The sequence below is a fragment of the Cercospora beticola genome, chromosome 7, assembly GCF_033473495.1.
Source record: "Cercospora beticola chromosome 7, complete sequence".
NCBI classification, from domain to species: domain Eukaryota; kingdom Fungi; phylum Ascomycota; class Dothideomycetes; order Mycosphaerellales; family Mycosphaerellaceae; genus Cercospora; species Cercospora beticola.
In genome coordinates this window covers 794396-814764 of record NC_088941.1, presented here as the reverse complement: position 1 = coordinate 814764, position 20369 = coordinate 794396, and the positions used below count along the sequence as shown (strand labels likewise).

Genomic DNA, 20369 nt, shown 5'->3' with positions numbered 1-20369 from the left:
TTTTCTTGAACGAAAATCCACTGTCTCGTATGTGAACCCGACAGTGTGAATAAGTGGATTGATCACTTACCAGCACCATGTTCCGCTCGCTCGAAGTTGCTGATGGGCTCCGCCTGTAGGACTGCAGACCCTGCACTGCTATTCTCAGCCCGATCCTACGCATGTTGGTCGATTTGTTGGGCTTGTGTGCATCATATCCTCCAGCCATGACGGCACAGTAAGTCCAGTACATATTGCTTCGCACGCCCGGCATGCTCTTCTGCGGCCAGAAGTCGGCCGCCTGCTCCTTCATTTTCGTAGTGGGCAGATCTGATCAGGAGACACTCCAGCTCTTGCATGAATGTTATGTTATGAAGAGCCTGGCACCTGTTGATGTCATTCACACTGATCCACTAGATACTGTCCATTGCTCTCTTTGCATAGTGAAGATCGTACGATCGCAGCAACACCGTCTCCAGTTCAGTGATGTCCGGCCAGGCAAGATAGTCGCGAGTGTGGATCCATCATCCTCGTAGAACGTAAGGGTTTGTGGTGTATGCCACACCAACATGCCAGCGATTCGGACGTATTCAATGCGCGGTGCACAAAATCGTGCTTGACATTGATGGAACGAATCATCGTCCGGTCATGGAACAGCAAGAACAGCAAGACCTGGGTTGTTGCCTGGTGCTATCCTGCATAATAGCAGCTCTAGGTGGTAGCATTGGGCCTTTTCGGTGCAGTCGGCCAAACGGTCCTCAATAATTCGCAAACGGAAGAAGAAATCCATTATCAGTGGAAAGAAGGAGTAAGCAGAAAAGGAAGCTTCCCCAGGAGTTCGAGGGTAATCCGTGCCTTTGAACCCTCACTGCCCGCACTTCAGCACAGGCAACGATGAGAGCACGAATGACGCATTTCTCTCACCACCTCTGGTGATACAGCGCACAATGAGCCGGCCAGGAACAGGCGACCAAAAGATTTACTCCTCAGCCTTGATACGATCGCCTGGCGATCAGGTCGTATGCAGGGTTGATCCAGCAGATCATCTTCGACTCTTACGACTCATGGTATCGAAGACAGCAGTATGCTCTTCGGTCAGCGTAATGGTACACTGGCAGAGCACATAGGTTACCTCGTCCACCAAGCGAACTCGCCAAGACGTATTGAGCGTACTGGCGGTCGGCTTTCCTACCGGAGTTCCAAGCGCTCTAGATTTTGACCCGGTTCTGGGCTTTGCGAGGTCGATTCAATGAGGATGAGGACGAGTCGCATTGGCAGGCTGTTCGAGAGTCGTGGCTGTGGGTGTGCTTGTGTGTGTAGCAGCGACGTCGGCGCCGAAACTACAATCTTCTCGCTTCTCGCGTCCCTGCGGAAGGCAGCATTGGTAGAGCTAGCTTTGACACGTACACGCGAATGGCACAAAGCCTACACTTCGATTATGTCTTTTTTTCATAGCTTTATTATATGCATCTAAAAAATGTGCTCTTGTATGGCGTACCTTGACCACGCGTGCAAGCACGCAACCCACACATTCCGCTCACATGCATTTCGTATCTTACAGTTTGTTTGTTGTAGTAACCCACTGCTTGTTCTTTCTCATGCCAAAACGTCTTCTCTTGCTATGCACCTTCAGCCCCTCCTTGTTGATTCGTACGCCGTTTTACACCTTTGGATGACCTTCCCTAGAAAATCTACACGAATTTCATTTTGTGGACCGGCCAACTGGGCTGTGTCCCTCCACTCCATTTCGAATCGCTGCTCGCCCATTCTGACCAAGTGGTGTCCTTGATCTCGACCACTCCGCTACAGCTCCTTGCTCCTACACACGATTTGAGAATTTTGCTCGTGCCAGCATTGCCGCACCGAGCGCTTATGCTTTTCTCGACCTGGTGACTCTGCCGTTGGGAGTGCCATTGGTATCCTTGCCAGTCGAGTAGCCATTCATGTTCTGCGCATTACCGCTCATCCTTCTCCGGACCTGACCAACATCTGGAACCTGCTCGTCCTTCATCTCCACGAGAGCGCTGGTAGCACGGGCGCGGCCCTTCTTGATTGGCTTCTTGTAGGTCGAAATGTAGAAACCGATGAACAAGAAGAGGTAGGAGCTGAGGATACCCATTCCAGCGAATGCCGCGAATTCCTCGCCTGCGCAGATGCCGGAGGTCGGCAGCCATGGGAAGTATCGGGCGCTGAAGTAGGTGTAGGACGCAAAGTAGACGAATCCGAGATCAATCACGAATTGGATGATCTGGAGCATGGTAATGTACTTCTTCCACCAGATTCTGATTCCGCGCGCAGACTGGAAGTAGTACCAGTACATGACAACGTGAACCATCAAGTTCAGCGTGATTGGCACCCAGGATACCGCGGTGTGGCCGAGAAGCTGGGTGTAGCAGAGGAGGGCGGTCGCACCGTGGTGGTAGGTGTGGAGGAAAGTAAGCGGCTTCTTCTTGAGGAAGAGAAAGCAGGTATCGATCAGCTCGAGATACTTGGTCAGATAGTTGAGCTGTCGCACGTCAGTTCTGCTCTCGCTCGTTTCTGGCGCCCGCTTCTCAGATCTCGGCACTCACGTAGTACAGAACAACCAATGGCTGCGTCCAGCCACCGTTGTAGTGGCAGATGGCGTAAAACACGCCATGCCTCGCGAGCGTCGGAATCAACTGCTCGAGGAAGAGCAGCAAAAGAGTACCGCTGATGGCCGTCAAGTAAAAGTTGTGGATTTTGAAGAACGTGTTCAGCTTGAACGGCTCGCGGTCCTTCATCAACTCTCGCCCTCCGAAGATGATGATGTAGTAGGAAATGAGCGAGATGGCCGTCTCGGCCATGGTCGCCATTGGCGTCTTTCCTGGAATGAAGCGGAACTCATCTGGCGTGTAGCCCTTCACGGCCGTGAAAGCCTTTGCGAAGATGGGCCATAGTGCCACGCCGAAGGGTCTGTCGAGCGTGGGCACGCCGCATTCCAACCAGTCTGGAGTTGACATTATGCTGCTGAATGAAGTGAAAGTCGAGGGGTGCGCGGCGAGGAAAAGTCGACGTCAATGGATGCCGGGACGTGGCGGATGCGCTGCAAGCCTCAGCGTCGCGTACGTGCGTGTTGGTGGCAGCTGATGCAGTCGAGAAAATCGGGAGCCTCAATGCCGCGGCTCTTGTCCTCTCGACGCCGAAGATTTGTGGCCTCTGCAGCAGCGACCCAAAAGGAGTGACGAGAAGAAGGTGATTGAGCAGAAGGCGACACGATCAAACGGCACGCGACGAGAGATGTGTGATGTTTCTGGGGACGAGGGAAAGTTTGTAGGGAAGCGCGAGCATCCTTCGACGGCCCCTAATCTAATGGCACGCGGAGATTGTTTCCTGCTGCTGACTTTGGTCTTGGTAAAGAGCCGCTGCCGTTGCCCTCCACTCGTCAACTTCCGAGCCAATGACATTGCCGTCTCCCGTCGTTCTCGCGTTGCCAACCCATCTCCTTCGTGTAATCACTCTCAGAGACTGCCCACTCGAGGACCGACGCCGCGCGCTGAGCATACTCGAGTCTGGGCAGGCCGAGGTGAGTGTGAAGACGCCTGCACGTGAAGCCGAATTTGTGTGCGCGTGAAAGTCGGCGATGAATTGGTATCAGGTTTTGCGTCTAACCTGCTCAGTCGCGTTACTGCAGAGCGAGATTGCATAACAGACCCGCTGCTGCAATGCGTGAGAAATATGAATTTGATCCGCTCTGCTAAATGACAGTTGTTCATGCGACCATAGTCAATGTGCAGAGTCTCATGAACCACTCTGTGTGGCCATGCACTGTATTGTAGTAGTGGCGATAGTTCCAGCTTCCGAATATCTACGTGTGGATAGGTCATGCCATGCCATCTCATGTCCACTGGTGGTCCCCTAAATCCAATGCTGTCCGCCGACGCCGACGCTACCTGCGTGTGCATAATGCAACGAACATTGAGCCACGATCAGCTCATCTAGTAATAGCTTCTCCCTAGGCCGCTGCTGAGGGGTCGTACTGCGCCTGATGATGCTTCTGTCGAATCCGCTCCTCGTCTGGCGTTTGCAGATGTCCATCTGGAGAAGTCAGCGTGATTTGAAAGTGAGGAAGCATTGTACTCACATTCTGACACGGCGATCATCGCCAGCGCTTGCGAAAATGCCAGGATTGGTAGGATGCCACGCAACAGAATTCACGGGACCAGGGTGATGGTCTTCAAGCGCAGCGACCAACAGGCCCGTCTGTCTCCGCCAAATGTACACTCGGGAGTCTGCTGGCTATCAGTCAAGGTTCGTACGGAAAACACGCTACAACTCACCTTCGCTGCCGCTGATAACGAAGCCTTCTCCAGCACCTCCAAAAGCGCTGCGGATGACAAAGTCTCGTTGCACTGCCCCTTCGTATCTACATACGATTTCGCCAGTCTCCGAGTCGATCGCAAGCACTCGACCCTCATTCATATTGACGAGGAGGAGATCGCCATCTGCAGAGAAATTGATTGATGTAAGCCACGCGTCCATTTGCCATTCCGCAAGCTTGCGGTACCTATCCACGCTGTTAAGGGAGAAGAGCATGATGCGGTGGTCAGTGGTAGTCGCAGCCATGCGTGTCCCAGTTGAGTCGACTGCGCAATCGGTAAGTCTGAATTTGGTGAGCGGCTGATCACTCTTCATCGTGGGATCCCAAGGAGGATCCCGCCATGAGTGTATCTCAGGATTCCGGAGCACCGAACCACTGTTTGTGGAACCAGCCGATCGGAGTGAATACATGCCGAGAGGTCTCCTAAAGCTCATCGTTCCGATTATGAAGGTCTCCGAATCTGGGAGCCACGCCGCGCAGGTGATTGAATCGTCAAAGTGGTCCCCATAGCAGACTCTCTGCCCATCACGCACGTTGACAACAACGAATTCGTGATTCTTGCTACAAGAGATCAGATACTGATCATTGGGAGAGAATGCGATGTACGTGATGCCCCTAGTATCGCGAGCGGCTCCCGCGCCATTAGCGGCGTTTGCAAAAGGGCTGCGTTCGTGCTCCCTGAACTCGTGTATTGGTCGCCAGCGTGTTGTATCGTACACCACAACGAGACCGTCTTGGCCCGCAGTAGCCAGCATGGACCCATCATGACTGAATTCCACGAACCAGACTTCGTCCGAATGTGTTCGTAGCTCAAGCTGAGTGTGTAGAGGAAAGTCGTCTACTGAGCATTCGTGATCCGTGTACAGGCTTGGCTGCGCCGTGGTGTTGTGGTATCTGCATTTCAGAATCTGTTCTTCTTGCACAGAGGACAGCAAGGTCGCAAGGCGGTGCTCTGGTATCATTACAGAGGGCGATATTGACTTCGATATTTCTGAAAGCAGATTGCTTCGACTTTCGCCTTCCACGCCATCCCATTCCGCTTGCGCGTGGAGATCATCGGTCGAGACGCACATCACGAGGCTCGAAAGGAAATGCAATCTTCCAGTGTCGGTTCTCAGAGGCGTAAGCTCGCTGCGGAGAACATCCAGTGCCGACTTCAAATCCCGTTTTTCAAGCAATTCCAAGTACTTCTGTTGTCGCAGCAAGAACTTCAGCAACGTGAGGTTAGCTCCTTCCGCCAGTGGAAGTCCTCTTCTTGACGACCCGTTCTGACTTCCACCGGACAGTCTGTCAGCCTTTGACCATCCGTGCCCGTTACCAAGAGAAACTCCACCATCGAGTTCGAGGGCATCTGTTCCTAGCAATAACGCCTCGGCTTCTTCCCACTCCCCACTTAATACAGCGCTTCTGAATGCTGCCACGCTGGGAATCTCCAATTCATAGCCACTTTCTCTTGACAGTTGCTTCGCCGCATCTCGATATCCCAGATCGCTCAGCGTCTGCAAGAGTATCCGCGTGACCTCTTCTCTGTCGTGACCGAAGAATGGCTCTTTGTTCCGTGCTACCGTTCCGCCTGCATGGCCGTTCGTATGATAGCCGTTCGTATCGCTCTTGACGGAGCCATTTGTATGCGGAGGAGAGGAGCCGTTTTGCGAGGAGCCGTTGGTCGAAGGCCGTTGCTGTGTTCGCTCGGCGGGATCTAACCGCATAGTCTTTTCGTCCTCGGTACTCGCTATGTCGTCGTGAACTCTGACACGCTTGCGGGCTTGCGGACCCGAAGCAGTGTCCCTAGTGGAAGGTGAAGCAAGACGGCTGGCGGTCGTTGGAAGCGAAGAGCGGCGTCTTCGCTTGCGTGATCGATCCGACGGCTCAGAGCTGATCTCAAACGATGTGTCGGCGGTGTTCGCCGTGTGAACCTCGGGAGCAGATAAGGTATACTGAGGGGTGGCTTGTGCAGTAGAGTCGTGTGCTGGTGGTGGTTCCTGGCGGACAGGACCAAGGGGATCGGAGGAGTCGTGTGGGCCGGCGGTGTTGAGTGGGGAGGTGGTGGGATTGATGTGGTCGTTCTCCAGCGCGATGACTAGCACGTAGCAAACGTGCTGGAGGATATACTGCCGCTTCTGGCCTCGCGGGGCCAAGGGCAGTAATGTGTAATATCCTCAGTTGAAGGATGTTATCTTGCGGTGCATCTGTGACCAGCAAGGTGGACGGCAGGTGTGTAGGCGAGGCAGCAGTGGACGATATCACACGTTCCGAGAAGGAGCAGGCTGATGAGCGCCACTTGGACGAGCTGGGAGGTTCGGAGAAGGGGCAGCTCGTTCGGTGGACGGGGTCGCTGTTGACGACAGTAAGTGCAGATGCGGCGATGGTGTCAGATGTGTGCCAGATGGCTGCAGAGCCGGGTGCGAGAGAGCGGAAGGGTTGGTTCGAGAAAGGCAGACGCGTGATCTGGGATTCGTGATCTCATTCATGCACTCCGGCGAAGCAGCAGCAGCAAGCTCAAAGGCCCGATGTCACAGCCGCCTCCCGCGCCGCTCGTCCCCTCCTCACCACTCCCCTTCCGTCGTCGCGTTGCTTCTGACACACACGCAAGTCCTGCTGACAGACGACCTACTTCTTTACCTCATGCAAGGGGCTGGCACTTTGGGCAGTCAAGTTCACACAGCACATCACCACCGACTCCGCACACTGCAGTCCCGAACTGACTTTCCACGCTGCGTCCACCTGACCTTGGTTCATTCGCCGCCTGGTCGATCCATTCACGAGCGTCTGACTAGCCAGGAGGGGCTACGATAAGCCTGAACCACAGACCCGGATTCTCCTCTATCTTTGGCACTCATGATCACGGCAAGATCGACTCACGCCAATTCCAGCTTGAGGGGACTTCCACAGCGTCTGCCACTTCCCCTCGCGCCTCGCTACTCACAATTCTTAGGCACTTCGATCTAGTTCATCCAGTATCGGGAACAGGAGTCACATGCATGTCTCACACGGTTCGGAATTTGAGGCAAGTTGACATTATCGGATGATCTAGTGACCGAGCTTCAATCTTCTCAAACTACCCTATGCATCCTCCAGACCAAGTCCTTCCACTCTGTCGACAACGTCCCATTCTCGCTCGTCTCTGAGCTCTTGCACGAAAGCCGCCAGATCTCCAGGGCATCGAGGCAATGCGCTGGTAGCCAACCACAAATCATTCCTCGTCTCTCCAGGGAACTCTCCGGTCCAGTTCTCATAATCTCTGGGCTCCATGCCAGACATGGCAGTTGCCGACGCTCTGCTGGCTTCCTGCAATCGTCCTTTCAGTGTCTCAAACTCCCGCTTTCTTTCTACACGGCCATCCTCTCCTCTTTTCACAACTCCATATCCATTCCAGTATTCCTCAAAACAATACACACAACCTCCACTGTACGCCCCAAGTATTTCCTCCCCATACAAACAAGCGATCTCATCCCAGATCCTCTCACGAGCATTGCAGCCAAACTCAGCCAGAAACATCGGCACACGAACATCATCGCGCTCTAGTGTTTCCACCGCTCTCTGCCAGCCTGACATTTGGAAATTGCTTGGTCCGCACCAGCTATAATCTTGCGGAGCAAAGAAATCCACTCTTTCTTCTCGCGAACCAGCAGTGAAGTACTTCAACGCCGGCAACCGCAAATCCATCACGCAAGGATTGGAAATTCCCACCGGCACGGTTCGGCCCCCTCGCAGGCGTAAGAAAGCTTTAGTATCGCGGACGAAAGCGCGCAAGACTGCTGCGAATCTTGTCACTTGTTGTCTGCGATTGATGCAGTCTCCCGCGACCATGAACCCCAGCACGTTCTGAAAATCCGCAAGATGATCGACGAGTCGAAGATCATCCTGTATCGCGTCGAAGGTATAGCATGCATCCAGATCGATTTCCGTATTTCGGTAGACACGCCCATTCTTCAAAATTTCTCGTCCAAAAGTACCGATTTCGACAATGAGATAGAACCCTTTCTCAGCGAGCAAGTTGATTGCTTCTCCATAATCTTTCGTAGGGTGTAGCTGTGGAACAAGAAGCGTATTGATCCCCAATTCTTGCAGAATTTCGAGATCCTCGCGCAATTCATCAAGCTGTTCATTCGCGAGCGCGTCTTGATGTTTCCATCTACGAATTCCATTCTTGCTGGCTTCTATGTCGAGTTTCTGCTTGAAATAGTTGATGCCTTTGATCAGGAACTAAATGCACAAGTCGTCAGAAAGTCCATAATCTAATGGAACTAAGAGCTAGCTGGACTGGCAGGCAAGGACTACGTGGACTGTAAGAAAGCGGGGAACAGATCAAAACTCACCCTCTCGTCCCCTCTCCAAAATTGGCTGCCTTTTGTCCTGATGGGTTCAAAGGCTGGTCCAATGCTAGACTGGGATCGGAATGCTAGGTCTGACATCCTGGGTCAAGTGATGACCCGTACAGTTTGCAAGCACAAAAAAGGTAAAACGAAGAATGAGGAAAGAATCGGAAACTGCAGTGATAATGAGAGGAGACTTATCTTGTTTGTATAAATCTTTGTGCTACACAGGTGTTTCGAATCCGCTTCGCCACTTGAAGGCCCCGATTGCAAGGCATCAGCATCAGCTGAAGACACCAACAACACGCGGAAGGATTTGGAGAACTCTTGCTTAATCAAATATTTGACTTGCACTTGACGGACCCTGTCGTGCCTGCCGTGCCTGTGCTCAAACTCTCACCCTTGTTCTCCCCGCGTTTACCGGGAACAAGCTGTTTCGAACACGATCCGAGGCTATCCTGCTCACCAGGACTCGCACATCACGACAACTCTTTCCGTGGACTTCTCTCCCCTTCTCATAATGTAGACATCCATACAAATTTCGTGCCATCGGGCATTAGCAAGAAAAGAAATCAATCAATCATGAGTTTCAACAGGAATCCAGTCTATGTCGATGGAGGAGCGAGTGCGCTGGGGAATACACCTCCGCTTGCGGGACTGCGTGTTCTGGAATTTGCTGGGTTGGCTCCAGGTTAGTATTGCTCTACTGACATTGGATTCTGGTGATGTACAGCTTTGTTGACGTTCGCAATGTGTAGGTCCCTACGCTGGCATGCTATGCGCAGACTACGGCGCCGAAGTCCTTCGCGTTGATCGCGCTCACCCCAAAGCTCACGGATCTAGCTCAGACGATGTTCCACCTCCGACGTCCGACCAGCTCACGAGACGCAAAGCTTCCATAGCTGTGAATACCAAAACCGCGCAAGGTATCGCTCTGATCAAAGACTTGGTCAAGTTTGTCGATGTTGTGATCGATCCCTTCCGACCGGGTGTTCTTGAGAAGATGGGTCTTGGACCACAGGACGTGCTGTTGAGGATCAACCCCGGCCTCATTGTAGCTCGTATGACGGGTTTCCGACGAGATGGGAAATACAAAGATATGGCTGGGCATGATATTAACTACATTGCTGTTTCGGGTGTGCTGAGCATGCTCGGTCGAGCAGGTGACAAGCCATATCCTCCTGCCAACATCGTGGGTGATTTCGCTGGAGGAGGTGCAGTGTGCTTCATGGGCATTCTCCTCGCTCTGTTGAGCAAAGAGAGGACAGGACAGGGGCAGGTTGTGGAGGCAAATATGGTCGATGGATCAGCACACCTGGCCAGCATGCCGAGATTCGGAACAAAGACTCCAATGTGGGATGCAGCCAGAGGTACAAACACACTCGATGGAGGTGCGCCGTACTATACAACTTATGAGACGAAGGATGGTGGTTATATGGCTGTTGGAGCTCTAGAACCGCAGTTCTTTGCCGCGCTTCTGAAGGGCTTGCAGATCGATCCAGCCAAAACCAGCTGGGTCAAGGACCGGCTAGACAAGAAGACCTGGAAGACACAAGCGAAGACATATGAGAAGATCTTCAAGCAGAAGACGCGAGCGGAATGGGAGGCAATCTTTGATGGTACCGACGCCTGCGTCACTCCGGTGAAAACGCAACAAGAGCTTGAGAAGGAGGGTTTCGACCAGCGACCGATTGTGACTCTAAAGTCTTCCCCGGGGTTCGCAATCCATGAGGCGGATGCAGATGGACGCGATCCAGCAACTGGTCAAGGTATTGGTGTCGAAGACAGTGGTTGGGCAAGCGCTGGCATGCATCCTGGTGAAGGAGGTGAGGAAGTCTTAGGCAAATGGATGGGTTGGGACCGTGGTAGAGATTTCGACGTGATTGATGGCGGTCTGGAGTTGAGGCGCGGACTCAAGGCAAGGATGTGAAATATGAGGGAGTGTCGCGCTTGTCGTACCGGGCTAGATCATCCTTCAGCGTCGTCGGACTCCGACCGCAAACATGCAGGAACTTGCGTGAATGAAAAGTGTTCTACCTCGGATTCGTCGCTATGGCTGTGGATCAGCGTCTTCGGAACACGATGCCGCTCGCTGATGTGCGTTTGGATTAGTCGACTTTTGCGACACTAAGTGCCTACCGAAGATTAGCAATAAGACATCATTTGCAAGATTCTACATGTGAGGAGCAATCAAGGGTGCTCGAACAGCGTTGTTCGTTGTAGAAAGTACAAGCGAGGACGCAGGGGCTTTCGATATGTTGTTTGACAATGACGTCGAGGCTCTGCTGATTGTTGAGTTGCCCATGTGTAGCGGTGTCAACTGGGCAGGTCTATGATCGACTTGATCGTACCGACGGTGCCTCATAGCTCGTGCCTCCGCTTGCGTTCCCACGAAGCCGACACAAGTCGTCGGCCCGCGTGGTCATAGCGATGTTGCGTATACCGTATCGTTGTGCATTGCTGCAGTGAAGAAAGCCATCGTGCACAACGACGGAGAGAACTCCGTGCTATCATGATGCTTTGGATGCGGAATTACACGCCGTGCCATATACGGTATTTCCGAATCGCCTGCTACTTCCGGCCAATGGATTGCATGTTGATCTTTGGGTCAAAATGATTCTCCTTCGAGCAATGAGAGAATGAGAGACGGTCAGCAGTGTTCACGTTGGCAGGCAGAAGGCAGGCGCGCGGTATACCAAACTCAGCGCTTGTGTGTCGACCGGCGTTGCTGCATGCCGCATGCGAAGTCATTTCGCATGCAGCGACAGCCAGACGTTTCAACGTTTCAACGGTGGTGTTGGTGTGTAGACGCCCGACATTGGCTGAAGATGAGCCGGCGGATGCTGCTCCCCAGTCGGTCCCGCAAAGTCGTTGCAGTACATATTCAGGAGACAGCCACCAGCCGGTTGAAGCGCAGGAGACGTGACAGCACGCCGAGTCAAACGTGCATGCTGCTGTGCAGTCGCGTATCTCGCTCGCCGAGGGGACAGTATCATGGCACTGGCGGACCGTCATGTGTATGCACCGCGACGAGGCATATCGCACAGGGTCATGGCACATCCTCGAGCATTGTGCCGGGAATCAAGTGGTATCGGTGATGTTCTCCAGTATCGCGCAAGGGCGGCACTAAGGTTAGGCGCGGCAGCCACGTTTTGGATCCGCAGCGCGGAAAGTACCTAGTTTTGATGATCAATTGCACCTGCATGAGTGCGCCCGCGAGCAGCCTTCGCAAGACAGGAACGACTTTAGTATAGATGGCTGCTGCTGCTGCTGCTGCCACTGCCGAAGATGCTCTCCCAGTCGCCGCGCTGCCTGATGCCCGCTTGCTCTGCCCGCTCCCCACGTCTTCCCCGGCCTATCGCCAGCCAGTGCCCATTGATATCGCCGCCGAATCGACTTCCGACGTCAGGGTTGTTCCTGGGTGGTAGCGCATCTCGCCGCCGCGGGGAGCTCCTAGGTTGAGCTGCCGGCTGCCACAATGGGCCTCTTCAGAAGACGCGACAAGACCAACCACCATCCCACCAACGGCGAACACCTCACCGACGCCTACACCAATTCGAAACGCACATTCGCCATGCAGCGCACCAACAGCACCACCGCGCACGATGCAAGCATACCTGATATTCCCCTGCCCAAAGCCCCAGATCCGCAGGTGAACCCAGTCGCCTATCTACGAAGCATCTATGCCGTGCGGGAAAGAAGCAAGCTTGTGTTGGAGAAGGCGAAGAGAAATCAGTTACGCCACTTCAATGTGGACATGTCCAAGTTCTCCGATACGGCAGCCTACGTTGTGGCCATCATAAAGGTATGCCTCAGTGGTACAGCATACAACATTACTTGAAGCTGAGTATACACACAGCGGGACTTTGATCCCGACTACAGCAAAATCCCCCCGCATGGGAGATGGCAGCACTTTGACGTGGGTGGCCGTCCGCGGGTCGATCAGCTCATGCAGACTTGGCCGAGCACAGTGGACAACCAGGAGCGTGCCCGCCGTCTGATAGATCTCTTCTTGGTTTCCGTCCTATTAGACGCAGGTGCGGGGACGAAATGGCAATACAAGTCCAAGGAAAGCGGCAAGATCTACAAGCGCAGTGAAGGGCTCGCGGTCGCAAGCTTGGAAATGTTCAAGACTGGACTCTTCTCCAGTGACGAGAACCAGCCTTACCAAGTCGACAGCGACGGTCTGAAGAAGCTCACTGTTGAGAACATGGCTAAGGGATTGCAAGTCACGCCCGACAATCCAATCGATGGGCTCAATGGTCGCACCAACCTGCTCATCAAGCTGGGTGACTCTCTGCTCAACCGAGAGATTTTCGGGCTGGACGCAAGACCAGGAAACATGCTCGACTACCTGCTCGCCCATCCAACAACTCATGCTGCTTCTATTCCTGTCATCCCGTTGCCAACACTGTGGGACACGCTCATGATAGGTCTTGTCGACATCTGGCCAGCCACCAGGACACAAATTGATGGCGTACCTTTGGGTGATGCTTGGCCATGTGGATCCATGCCTTCACATCCGAACACGCCATGGGAGAATATCGTGCCCTTCCACAAGCTAACTCAATGGCTTACTTACTCATTAATGGTACCGATGCAGAAGCTGGCCAAGGTGCATTTTGTTGGCGTTGAACTCATGACTGGTCTGCCTGAGTACCGAAATGGTGGGCTATTGGTGGATACAGGACTTCTGACCTTAAAGGAGGACGATGTGCAAAGAGGTCTTGCACAGTACCAAATGAATGCGACAAGAGCTGGTCAGCCCAACGTGGAGGTTGTTCCCCTCTTCACAGCTGACGACGATGTCATCGTAGAGTGGCGTGCTCTGACTGTTGGCTTCCTCGACGAACTACATGTTGAGGTGAATACACTGCTGGGCCTGACCGGAGATGACAAGCTCAGCCTGGCACAAGTACTGGAGGCTGGCACGTGGAAGGTGAGCTACCATTGCATCGCGCCGACCTAATGGCTGAACTAACGATATTTCGCAGGGCGGACGAGAGATCGCTGAAGTCTCAAGACCCAATACAAGAGAGCCCCCGATCATGATCCTATCCGACGGCACAGTGTTCTAGTGCGGCAGTCTGTGGGTCGATTGGAGTCATGATCCACCGAACTGGGATCGGGAAGCGCAAGGCGATTTTGATTCACGAGTCTGGGCACGCAGGCATTCTGAGGCCATGGTGGATGGCGCGGCGTCTTCAACACAACGCGGCAGGAGGAGATCGGAGAGTTTGCTCAGTATGCCACGAGGCGAGCATCCACTCAGAGCGCATCCACCTCGAGGCCATGATACGACTGGCACCAGCTATTATTCAGCCAAAGAGGGTCTTGCGACCTAGAGAGAGTACGAAGCTAACGGCCGATGGAACGCTTACGAGGCATGTCATGTATATACGCATCTCGGCACAAGTGTTGCCCCGTGGTGGAAGATCTGGAGCCTCGACTCCGTGATAAGGCTTCTAGTAATGTTTGTTGTGATTGCCGTCTGGCTAAATAGCTCGTCACGACTGGCTAGAAGCATATCTTAGCATGCGTTAGAGGCATGTGCAACTGTGAAGGCTGCCACGCACACTGTCATCTCACCTATGAAAGATCATTTCCTGGCCAAGTAAACAAGTTGCACGTACAAAAGAAGTCTGGCATATACGGGTATTCTATTGCTTGCTCTGACTGACTGGATTCTTTGTGTTTATACATGTCCACAGCTACAAGTCTCTCACTCAAATGAAAGCCAGCGCCAAAGAGCTCAGCGTAGACAAACCCAACACAAACCATCCAGTCTGCTTCACCTTGCTATTCGTAATCATGCTCGCCGTATCCCAAACCAAATGTCTCACACCATTGAAGCAGTGGAACACAAACGGCCACGCGACGGTGAACTTCGCAGCGACTTGCAGCAGAACCGGCCATGCGGCGAATGAGGCCGCGAGAACGGCGGTCTCGACGTGCCAGCCGAGGTATGGCGCTGCGAGGTAGAGCATTCCGTAGGCGTAGAAGGCTCCGGAGACTGCTACGCCTGTGATGCGGTTCAGGGCGGAGAGGTACCAGGTTATTTGTGGGCGGTAGATGGCGAGGTGAGGTGCTACGGGGCGGTTTAGGCGTTGTTTGGCGAGGATTGAGTTGCGAGCTTCGTGGTCGGAGATGGGTTGCGCGGGGGCTGCGGAGAGTCTGGGAGGTGTTAGAAGGGTTGTGTTTCTTCGCGCGGTGGAGAGGTAGGCGGAGGAGGGTTTATCTCACCTCTTCTGGCTCGTGTGCATGCCCATTGCGACTGCTGCTGGGGCTGCGAAACGGAGGGCATTGGGCTGCGCGGCGACTGCTGTGATGTCAGTATGGGTGTCGATGGGGTGGTGTTCCTGGCTACATACGCCGCCGCAGCGAGTTCTGCGCGATTCTCTGAGCCAGCATGATTGCGTTCTCCGGCAGCGCTGGTGGAAGTGCTGTGCTGCGTCAACAGTATCGCGCGAGTGAAAGTCGTGATGTCGACCTGGTCAACTGCCCGGCAAATGCACTGCATGTGATTCGTCGGGAATATGCTCTCTCCCTCGGCGTGACGGCGCAGACGCGGGTGCTGCCGGAACACACTATTCCGCGAAATTCTGCTCTGCTGCTTCTCTTTCTTCTCTCTTCAGGAATCTCACCATCTCCGTCTGGATCTACGATGAAGGCACGGCGAGTGCTCAACGGTGTGACGTTATGTCATGCTATCGAGTGCGCAATAGATTTCGAGACCAAAACTGCCCGTAGCGTTAATCGCTTGCAACGAACTGGATCCTGTGTCTTTGCAAGTTTCATCTCAGGGCCACATAAGCGAAGCTCTCCTGTAGCAGTTCATGCAGCAGAGGACAATGGTGCGATGCCCATGATGGAGTGGCGCTTCCGGAGGGTTTTCAGACGTTTGGACCTGCCGTAGCCGATATTGCTGGAACAGCAGGAGGTGCCGGAGCCGGCAACGACTTTCTGTTCTGCTATCGTTGAGTCAGTCGCTGCATTTCAGGTACTCATGCCCAATCCCGCATGGCAGTCTGATCATTCTTGCGGCCACGATCGTTTGCGAGACGGCACCTGAGGCATGATCAGTGGTTCCCGTGGTATTGCGTGTCGTACAAGTCCTTCTCATTTGTGAGTCGTGCAGACTGAGCGACGCGCGACCAGCGACCAGGTGAGCCATCGAAGTGCGGTCTTCGAATATTCACGCTCGGTTCAAAGTGATTTCCTTCACCACACACTTCTTCCTATCTGGCGTGTGGACTAAAGTCGGTCTCACAGCGCTTGACTTGCAGTTGAAACCTCTTCCGGCAGAGGCGTCATCACGCGTATGTATTGTGGCGGCAAGAGCATCTATTCTATCAAATAGAGGAGACCCTGATTGTCTGAACTACGCTCATTCGCAATCAGGCAAACTCTATCGACAGTCCAAGCTCGCTGTCAGCACAAGCACACCCTTGCCAACTTTCCGGTTTGTTATGATGTTTCCAAGAATGATGAACTGTCAGTTTCTATTTATGCGAGCAATGATAAATCGCCCTAGGACTTGCCGCCTCGAAATGACCATGGAGCCTGGACTGCGGCATGAGTGCAACAGGCTACAGCCACACTCTCCGGTGCCGGCAAAAGATCTTTTGATAACTAATTTCGCTGTTGCAAGAGATCATACCTCATTCTGTCTACCATCTGCCGCCGGATCGACGTCCTTCGCACGGAAAATACGGCTGAGCTGCTTGATCGTAACTCTACTCAACGATTGCAGATGGAGTCTTACCTGGAAATACAGCGTCGGAAGATTCTCTCGGGCAATGGACGCGGGTCGAGTTATGGACAACAATCTGTGGTTGCCGTCCGTGAACCTTCACGCTTGAGAGATGTGTCCACCAATGACGACTCGCGCCTGTGCGAGATGGAGGAGCAGGTTCAGAAGCTAGCAGCGAGACTGGCGGCAGTGGAGGGCAAGGCAAGTGCGGCGATCGTTACAAAAGACAATGAGGCGGAGTTGAAGACACACACACGGACACATCGCCGGAGCGGTTCGGGCTTGAGCACGAGTAGCAGAATCAGCGCAGTGGAGCCTCCGATACCAGAACTTGATGAGGAATCTGACGAGTCATCCGGATCATCGAGCTTTCCCTTCCATATTGATGCTGGTTCCGATACTGCGCGTGTGGAAGATGTGACACCGAAGCGACTTTGGGCCATGTGGCAACAATATCGGTCGAACGTAGACCCATTGATCAAGATTGTACACACTACTGCAGTTCAACACTTGTTCTTGGCCACCGAAGACGAAGCGAAAGACTTCAAGCCAGACGCTGAGAGCTTAAAATTCGCCATATGCTTCGCAGCTGCAGCAAGTCTCGAGACACCGCCGGGACAAACGACATCATGCTTGACCAACAAAGCTCTGTTGCGCACTTATGCAACGAAGGTGGAAGCCTCGCTCGTGAAATCACAATTCATGACGGAGCCAACTGTGGCGGCAGTCCAAGCTCTTGCACTTTATCTGATCACTGGACAACGCTTTCTCGATCGAGCATATGCTTGGTCACTACTGGCTATTCTCGTGCGGATAGCTATGAAGCTCAAACTCAATCAGGATCCAGATAGCCAAGGACTGACTTTCTTGGACTCCGAGTATCGACGTCGATTATGGTGGCATATCTGTACGCTCGATGCGCGTATCGCGGAGCTCAACAACACTGACCCTCTCATCTATGAGCGCAGATGCTCCGCGAGGTTTCCGATTTCCATACAAGATGCCGACTTCGAGTCTGTCCAAGACGTCGACGCCAAGCGTAATTCCTCCGAGCACAATGCTGATACTTTCGGCAATCTGCTACGTTTCGAGATCACATATTATCTCCGAACGGTCCTTTTCTCCGAAGACTTCATGGAAGAAAATGGCTTTCCAATACTGCCCGTTGACGGAAAGCTGTCAGTGATCGAGTACCTCGAGAAGATCTTGGAGGACAAGTATCATCGTGCTTGCGACTGCTCTTCCTCAACCTGCCGGCTAGCCATTGCATCAAGCAAGACTACAGTTGCGAGGCTCAAGCTGACGGCGATCCTTCGCGATCGAAATCCACAATTGAGCAGAGATGAAATGGACGAAGTTTTGACAAGCTCAGCTGTTATCCTGGAGAATTTGCGTGCCGTACGCGAAGACCCAAGTTTGTCTCGCTGGGCTTGGCTCACCACCCCTCAAGCTGAATGGGATGCTGCAGCCATATGTCTCTCTGCTCTGCTTCTAATGCGCTCCAAGACGAAGGCCGTAACTCGCGCCTGGACAGCACTCACGTTGTTCTTCGTGGAGTGGAAGGAGAGCTCGTACGATCCGGTATTGTACAAGAAATGGGTCCGCCTCGAAAGCTTGAAGATGAAGGCGGAAGCGATACAATCTGCGCAAAGCAATGGAGAGTCTGCGTCCTCGGGTACATCAGGCGGCTACGTGCCTTACAATCCTAACGCGTCCAATCTTACTCCCAAGACCCCGACAAGTCTCACAGCGCCTTCGTCGCCAGCGACAAATGGCGGTCCTTCGAGTCACATCGGCAGCATCTCCAGTAAGAGTTCTGCTTCCGTACGTAGCAGCACGTTCAGCGAAATGGACTGGCCATTCCCCAAGGAGGCTTTACAAGAGCACGCGGAGTTTGATATCAGATCTTTCGCGCTCATGATCTGAAGCACACCATGGAATCAAAAGTTGGAGCTCTGCGAGTACCAGTCTGGAAGCACACAATAAGCCAGTAGAGGTAATCATATAATCGTAATGTTAAGATACCAAATTGTCTAGTATTGTGTAATGAAAACTGAAGTTCAACCAGATTCCAACCCCTGAAGCCGTTTCCTTCACTTCTCCCGCAGGCAAACACGCTAGTGGCTTTCGGCGAGCTCCACCGAACTTCTGGCATTCGAAGCCACCAAGCTTGCTGACTGACCATCTTCATCCGCACATCACCATCGGCCTCTAACGCCATGGCGAGCACCACGACCACTCCACCGCCCACTGGCGGCACTGCGAGCAACACCAACTGCACTGCTTGTGGCGCCATCGCCCCTCGTCCACATCTCACCTGCTTCGACTGCACAGAAGGAGTCAACGTCAACGGAGATGTCGACTCGATCCAGTACTGCACCGCTCGCTGCCGCGATGTGGCCGCTGCCGAACACAAGGGTGATTGCGAGAAGAGGAACGTTCGCAAGCAGATCTATCGCGCTGGCGAGCTGCTTCAATCGAGCTTCTACAAATTTCAAGATTTGAACTTCATCACTCAGATCAGCCAGACGAAAAAAGAGAAGGATATCCTGTACTACTACGAGGTAGCACCGTTCCGCCGCACGACCGTGTTTGAGACCTCTCCGTACAAGATCACCAGCGATGCTAATGATGCACATGCCATCATGAGCATCTTTCGATGCGATCTCGCCCTCGGCACTCACTTTAAGCTCAGCAAAAAGTTACTTGGAGGTAGATTACTCAACTTCAATCGCAGGTGCCCCTTGCTAACGAGGCCAAGGTATCTCGAAGTACATCGAAGAGGTCGGGTTTGACGACGTGGCGGGCAAGCTCAAGACAAAGCTGGTCTATCCTAACGGGCGTGTGCACGAGTCCTCCTGCGGGCATGAAGTCCTTTGTGTTCAGACTCATGCCGACGAGTCGTACGTAATCGATATCACCGGCGCTCAGTATGGCCAATTCGAGGCCGTTCTTCCTCTTGACACAGCAGTCAGCTTCTACGGAAATAAGTTGTCCGCGATTTGGCCACACGGCCACTACTCAGCGCAGCTTCTGAGGGAGACATTGCGACATCTCGCTGGCGGTACCGGTATCAGTCCGCGCGACCGCATCATCCCAGCATACATGGCAACTTTGTTCAACAAGCTCTTGGCGGCCTGGGAGAAGTCTCATGCCACTCACATCGGGACCTTGCTCAACTCTAAACAGAACGAATACAAACTGCTCGAAGCTACGATCGAGAAGCTGGTTGTAGAAGCAAGCCTTCAAGGCCGACTTGTGCTCAGAAAGAACCCGCCAATAAAAGTCTTTCCGCTCATTGATTATGCAGATAACGTGCAGGGAGCTTTGGACAAGCCAGTAGTCACGGTCATCTCAAAAGAGTACACAGGTTCTCGCATCGCCAAGAAGTACCGCAGACACGTGCTGAACAGGGAACGTCGCGAGCGACCAGAGAAGTGGAAGAATGTGATTCAACCAACATTGGCCCGGAACGGCTCAATCAACGTTTGGGTGGATTCAGAGTCCAGGACCCACGAGAGAATGTCGAGTATGAAATCCGAGTACGGCGAGGCATTCATGACAGCTCAGATGGCTATTATGGAAAAAGCTGCGACCTACTGGACCCACGAGGCTTTGGCGAACTGAGCGGCTCTGGAAATTAGTGATTGAAAGTCTTTTGACAATGGCAATGGTTAGTGGCAGGAAGAACGAAATGCTGTGCACGTGGTACGACTCCTTGTTTGAAGCTCAGGCTGGCTGTGGTGTCTAGCCCCGACTCTGGTTTAGCTGTCCGACATTGTGTGGCGTTGTTTGGGCTATCACATCGTCTTGTCCAACTCCTTCGGAAGCGATTAGTCACCAGGACAATGAACTTGCATTACGAATACCCAAAGCTTGGCTTCATCCTCATGATCGATCAAAGATAGGCCGTGAATCTCGTCGCGAAGCCGCGACGGTGTTTGCTTCGGTCGGCCACCTTTGCGTTCACTCGCGGGCGTGC

General features: G+C 53.3%; 8 protein-coding genes across 8 annotated transcripts; 4 read left to right on the top strand and 4 right to left on the bottom strand.

Annotated features, from left to right (window-relative positions):
* Positions 1–1849: 1849 nt before the first annotated feature.
* RHO25_010583 (uncharacterized protein) lies at positions 1850–2960 on the bottom strand (the record flags this gene model as incomplete). Its single annotated transcript, XM_023602514.2, has 2 exons — positions 1850–2485; positions 2550–2960. 2 exons carry the CDS (start codon positions 2958–2960, stop codon positions 1850–1852), a joined length of 1047 nt encoding a protein of 348 aa, XP_023450606.1.
* Positions 2961–3935: 975 nt separating this feature from the next.
* Positions 3936–6027, bottom strand: RHO25_010582 (uncharacterized protein; the record flags this gene model as incomplete). The annotated part of the gene is made up of 3 exons (XM_023602515.2): positions 3936–4035; positions 4082–4229; positions 4278–6027. 3 exons carry the CDS (start codon positions 6025–6027, stop codon positions 3936–3938), a joined length of 1998 nt encoding a protein of 665 aa, XP_023450597.1.
* A 1354-nt stretch (positions 6028–7381) lies between these two features.
* RHO25_010581 (uncharacterized protein) lies at positions 7382–8733 on the bottom strand (the record flags this gene model as incomplete). The annotated part of the gene is made up of 2 exons (XM_023602516.2): positions 7382–8524; positions 8638–8733. The coding sequence occupies 2 exons, from the start codon at positions 8731–8733 to the stop codon at positions 7382–7384; spliced, it is 1239 nt and encodes a 412-aa protein (XP_023450589.1).
* Positions 8734–9216: 483 nt separating this feature from the next.
* RHO25_010580 (uncharacterized protein) lies at positions 9217–10564 on the top strand (the record flags this gene model as incomplete). Its single annotated transcript, XM_023602517.2, has 2 exons — positions 9217–9325; positions 9393–10564. The coding sequence occupies 2 exons, from the start codon at positions 9217–9219 to the stop codon at positions 10562–10564; spliced, it is 1281 nt and encodes a 426-aa protein (XP_023450591.1).
* Positions 10565–12112: 1548 nt separating this feature from the next.
* RHO25_010579 (uncharacterized protein) lies at positions 12113–13712 on the top strand (the record flags this gene model as incomplete). Its single annotated transcript, XM_023602518.2, has 3 exons — positions 12113–12439; positions 12494–13573; positions 13629–13712. The coding sequence occupies 3 exons, from the start codon at positions 12113–12115 to the stop codon at positions 13710–13712; spliced, it is 1491 nt and encodes a 496-aa protein (XP_023450602.1).
* A 648-nt stretch (positions 13713–14360) lies between these two features.
* Positions 14361–15045, bottom strand: RHO25_010578 (uncharacterized protein; the record flags this gene model as incomplete). Its single annotated transcript, XM_023602519.2, has 3 exons — positions 14361–14808; positions 14878–14953; positions 15006–15045. The coding sequence occupies 3 exons, from the start codon at positions 15043–15045 to the stop codon at positions 14361–14363; spliced, it is 564 nt and encodes a 187-aa protein (XP_023450603.2).
* A 1342-nt stretch (positions 15046–16387) lies between these two features.
* RHO25_010577 (uncharacterized protein) lies at positions 16388–18313 on the top strand (the record flags this gene model as incomplete). The annotated part of the gene is made up of 1 exon (XM_023602520.2): positions 16388–18313. One exon carries the CDS (start codon positions 16388–16390, stop codon positions 18311–18313), a length of 1926 nt encoding a protein of 641 aa, XP_023450751.1.
* Positions 18314–18606: 293 nt separating this feature from the next.
* RHO25_010576 (uncharacterized protein) lies at positions 18607–20014 on the top strand (the record flags this gene model as incomplete). Its single annotated transcript, XM_023602521.1, has 2 exons — positions 18607–19099; positions 19149–20014. 2 exons carry the CDS (start codon positions 18607–18609, stop codon positions 20012–20014), a joined length of 1359 nt encoding a protein of 452 aa, XP_023450752.1.
* Between the last annotated feature and the right edge of the window lie 355 nt (positions 20015–20369).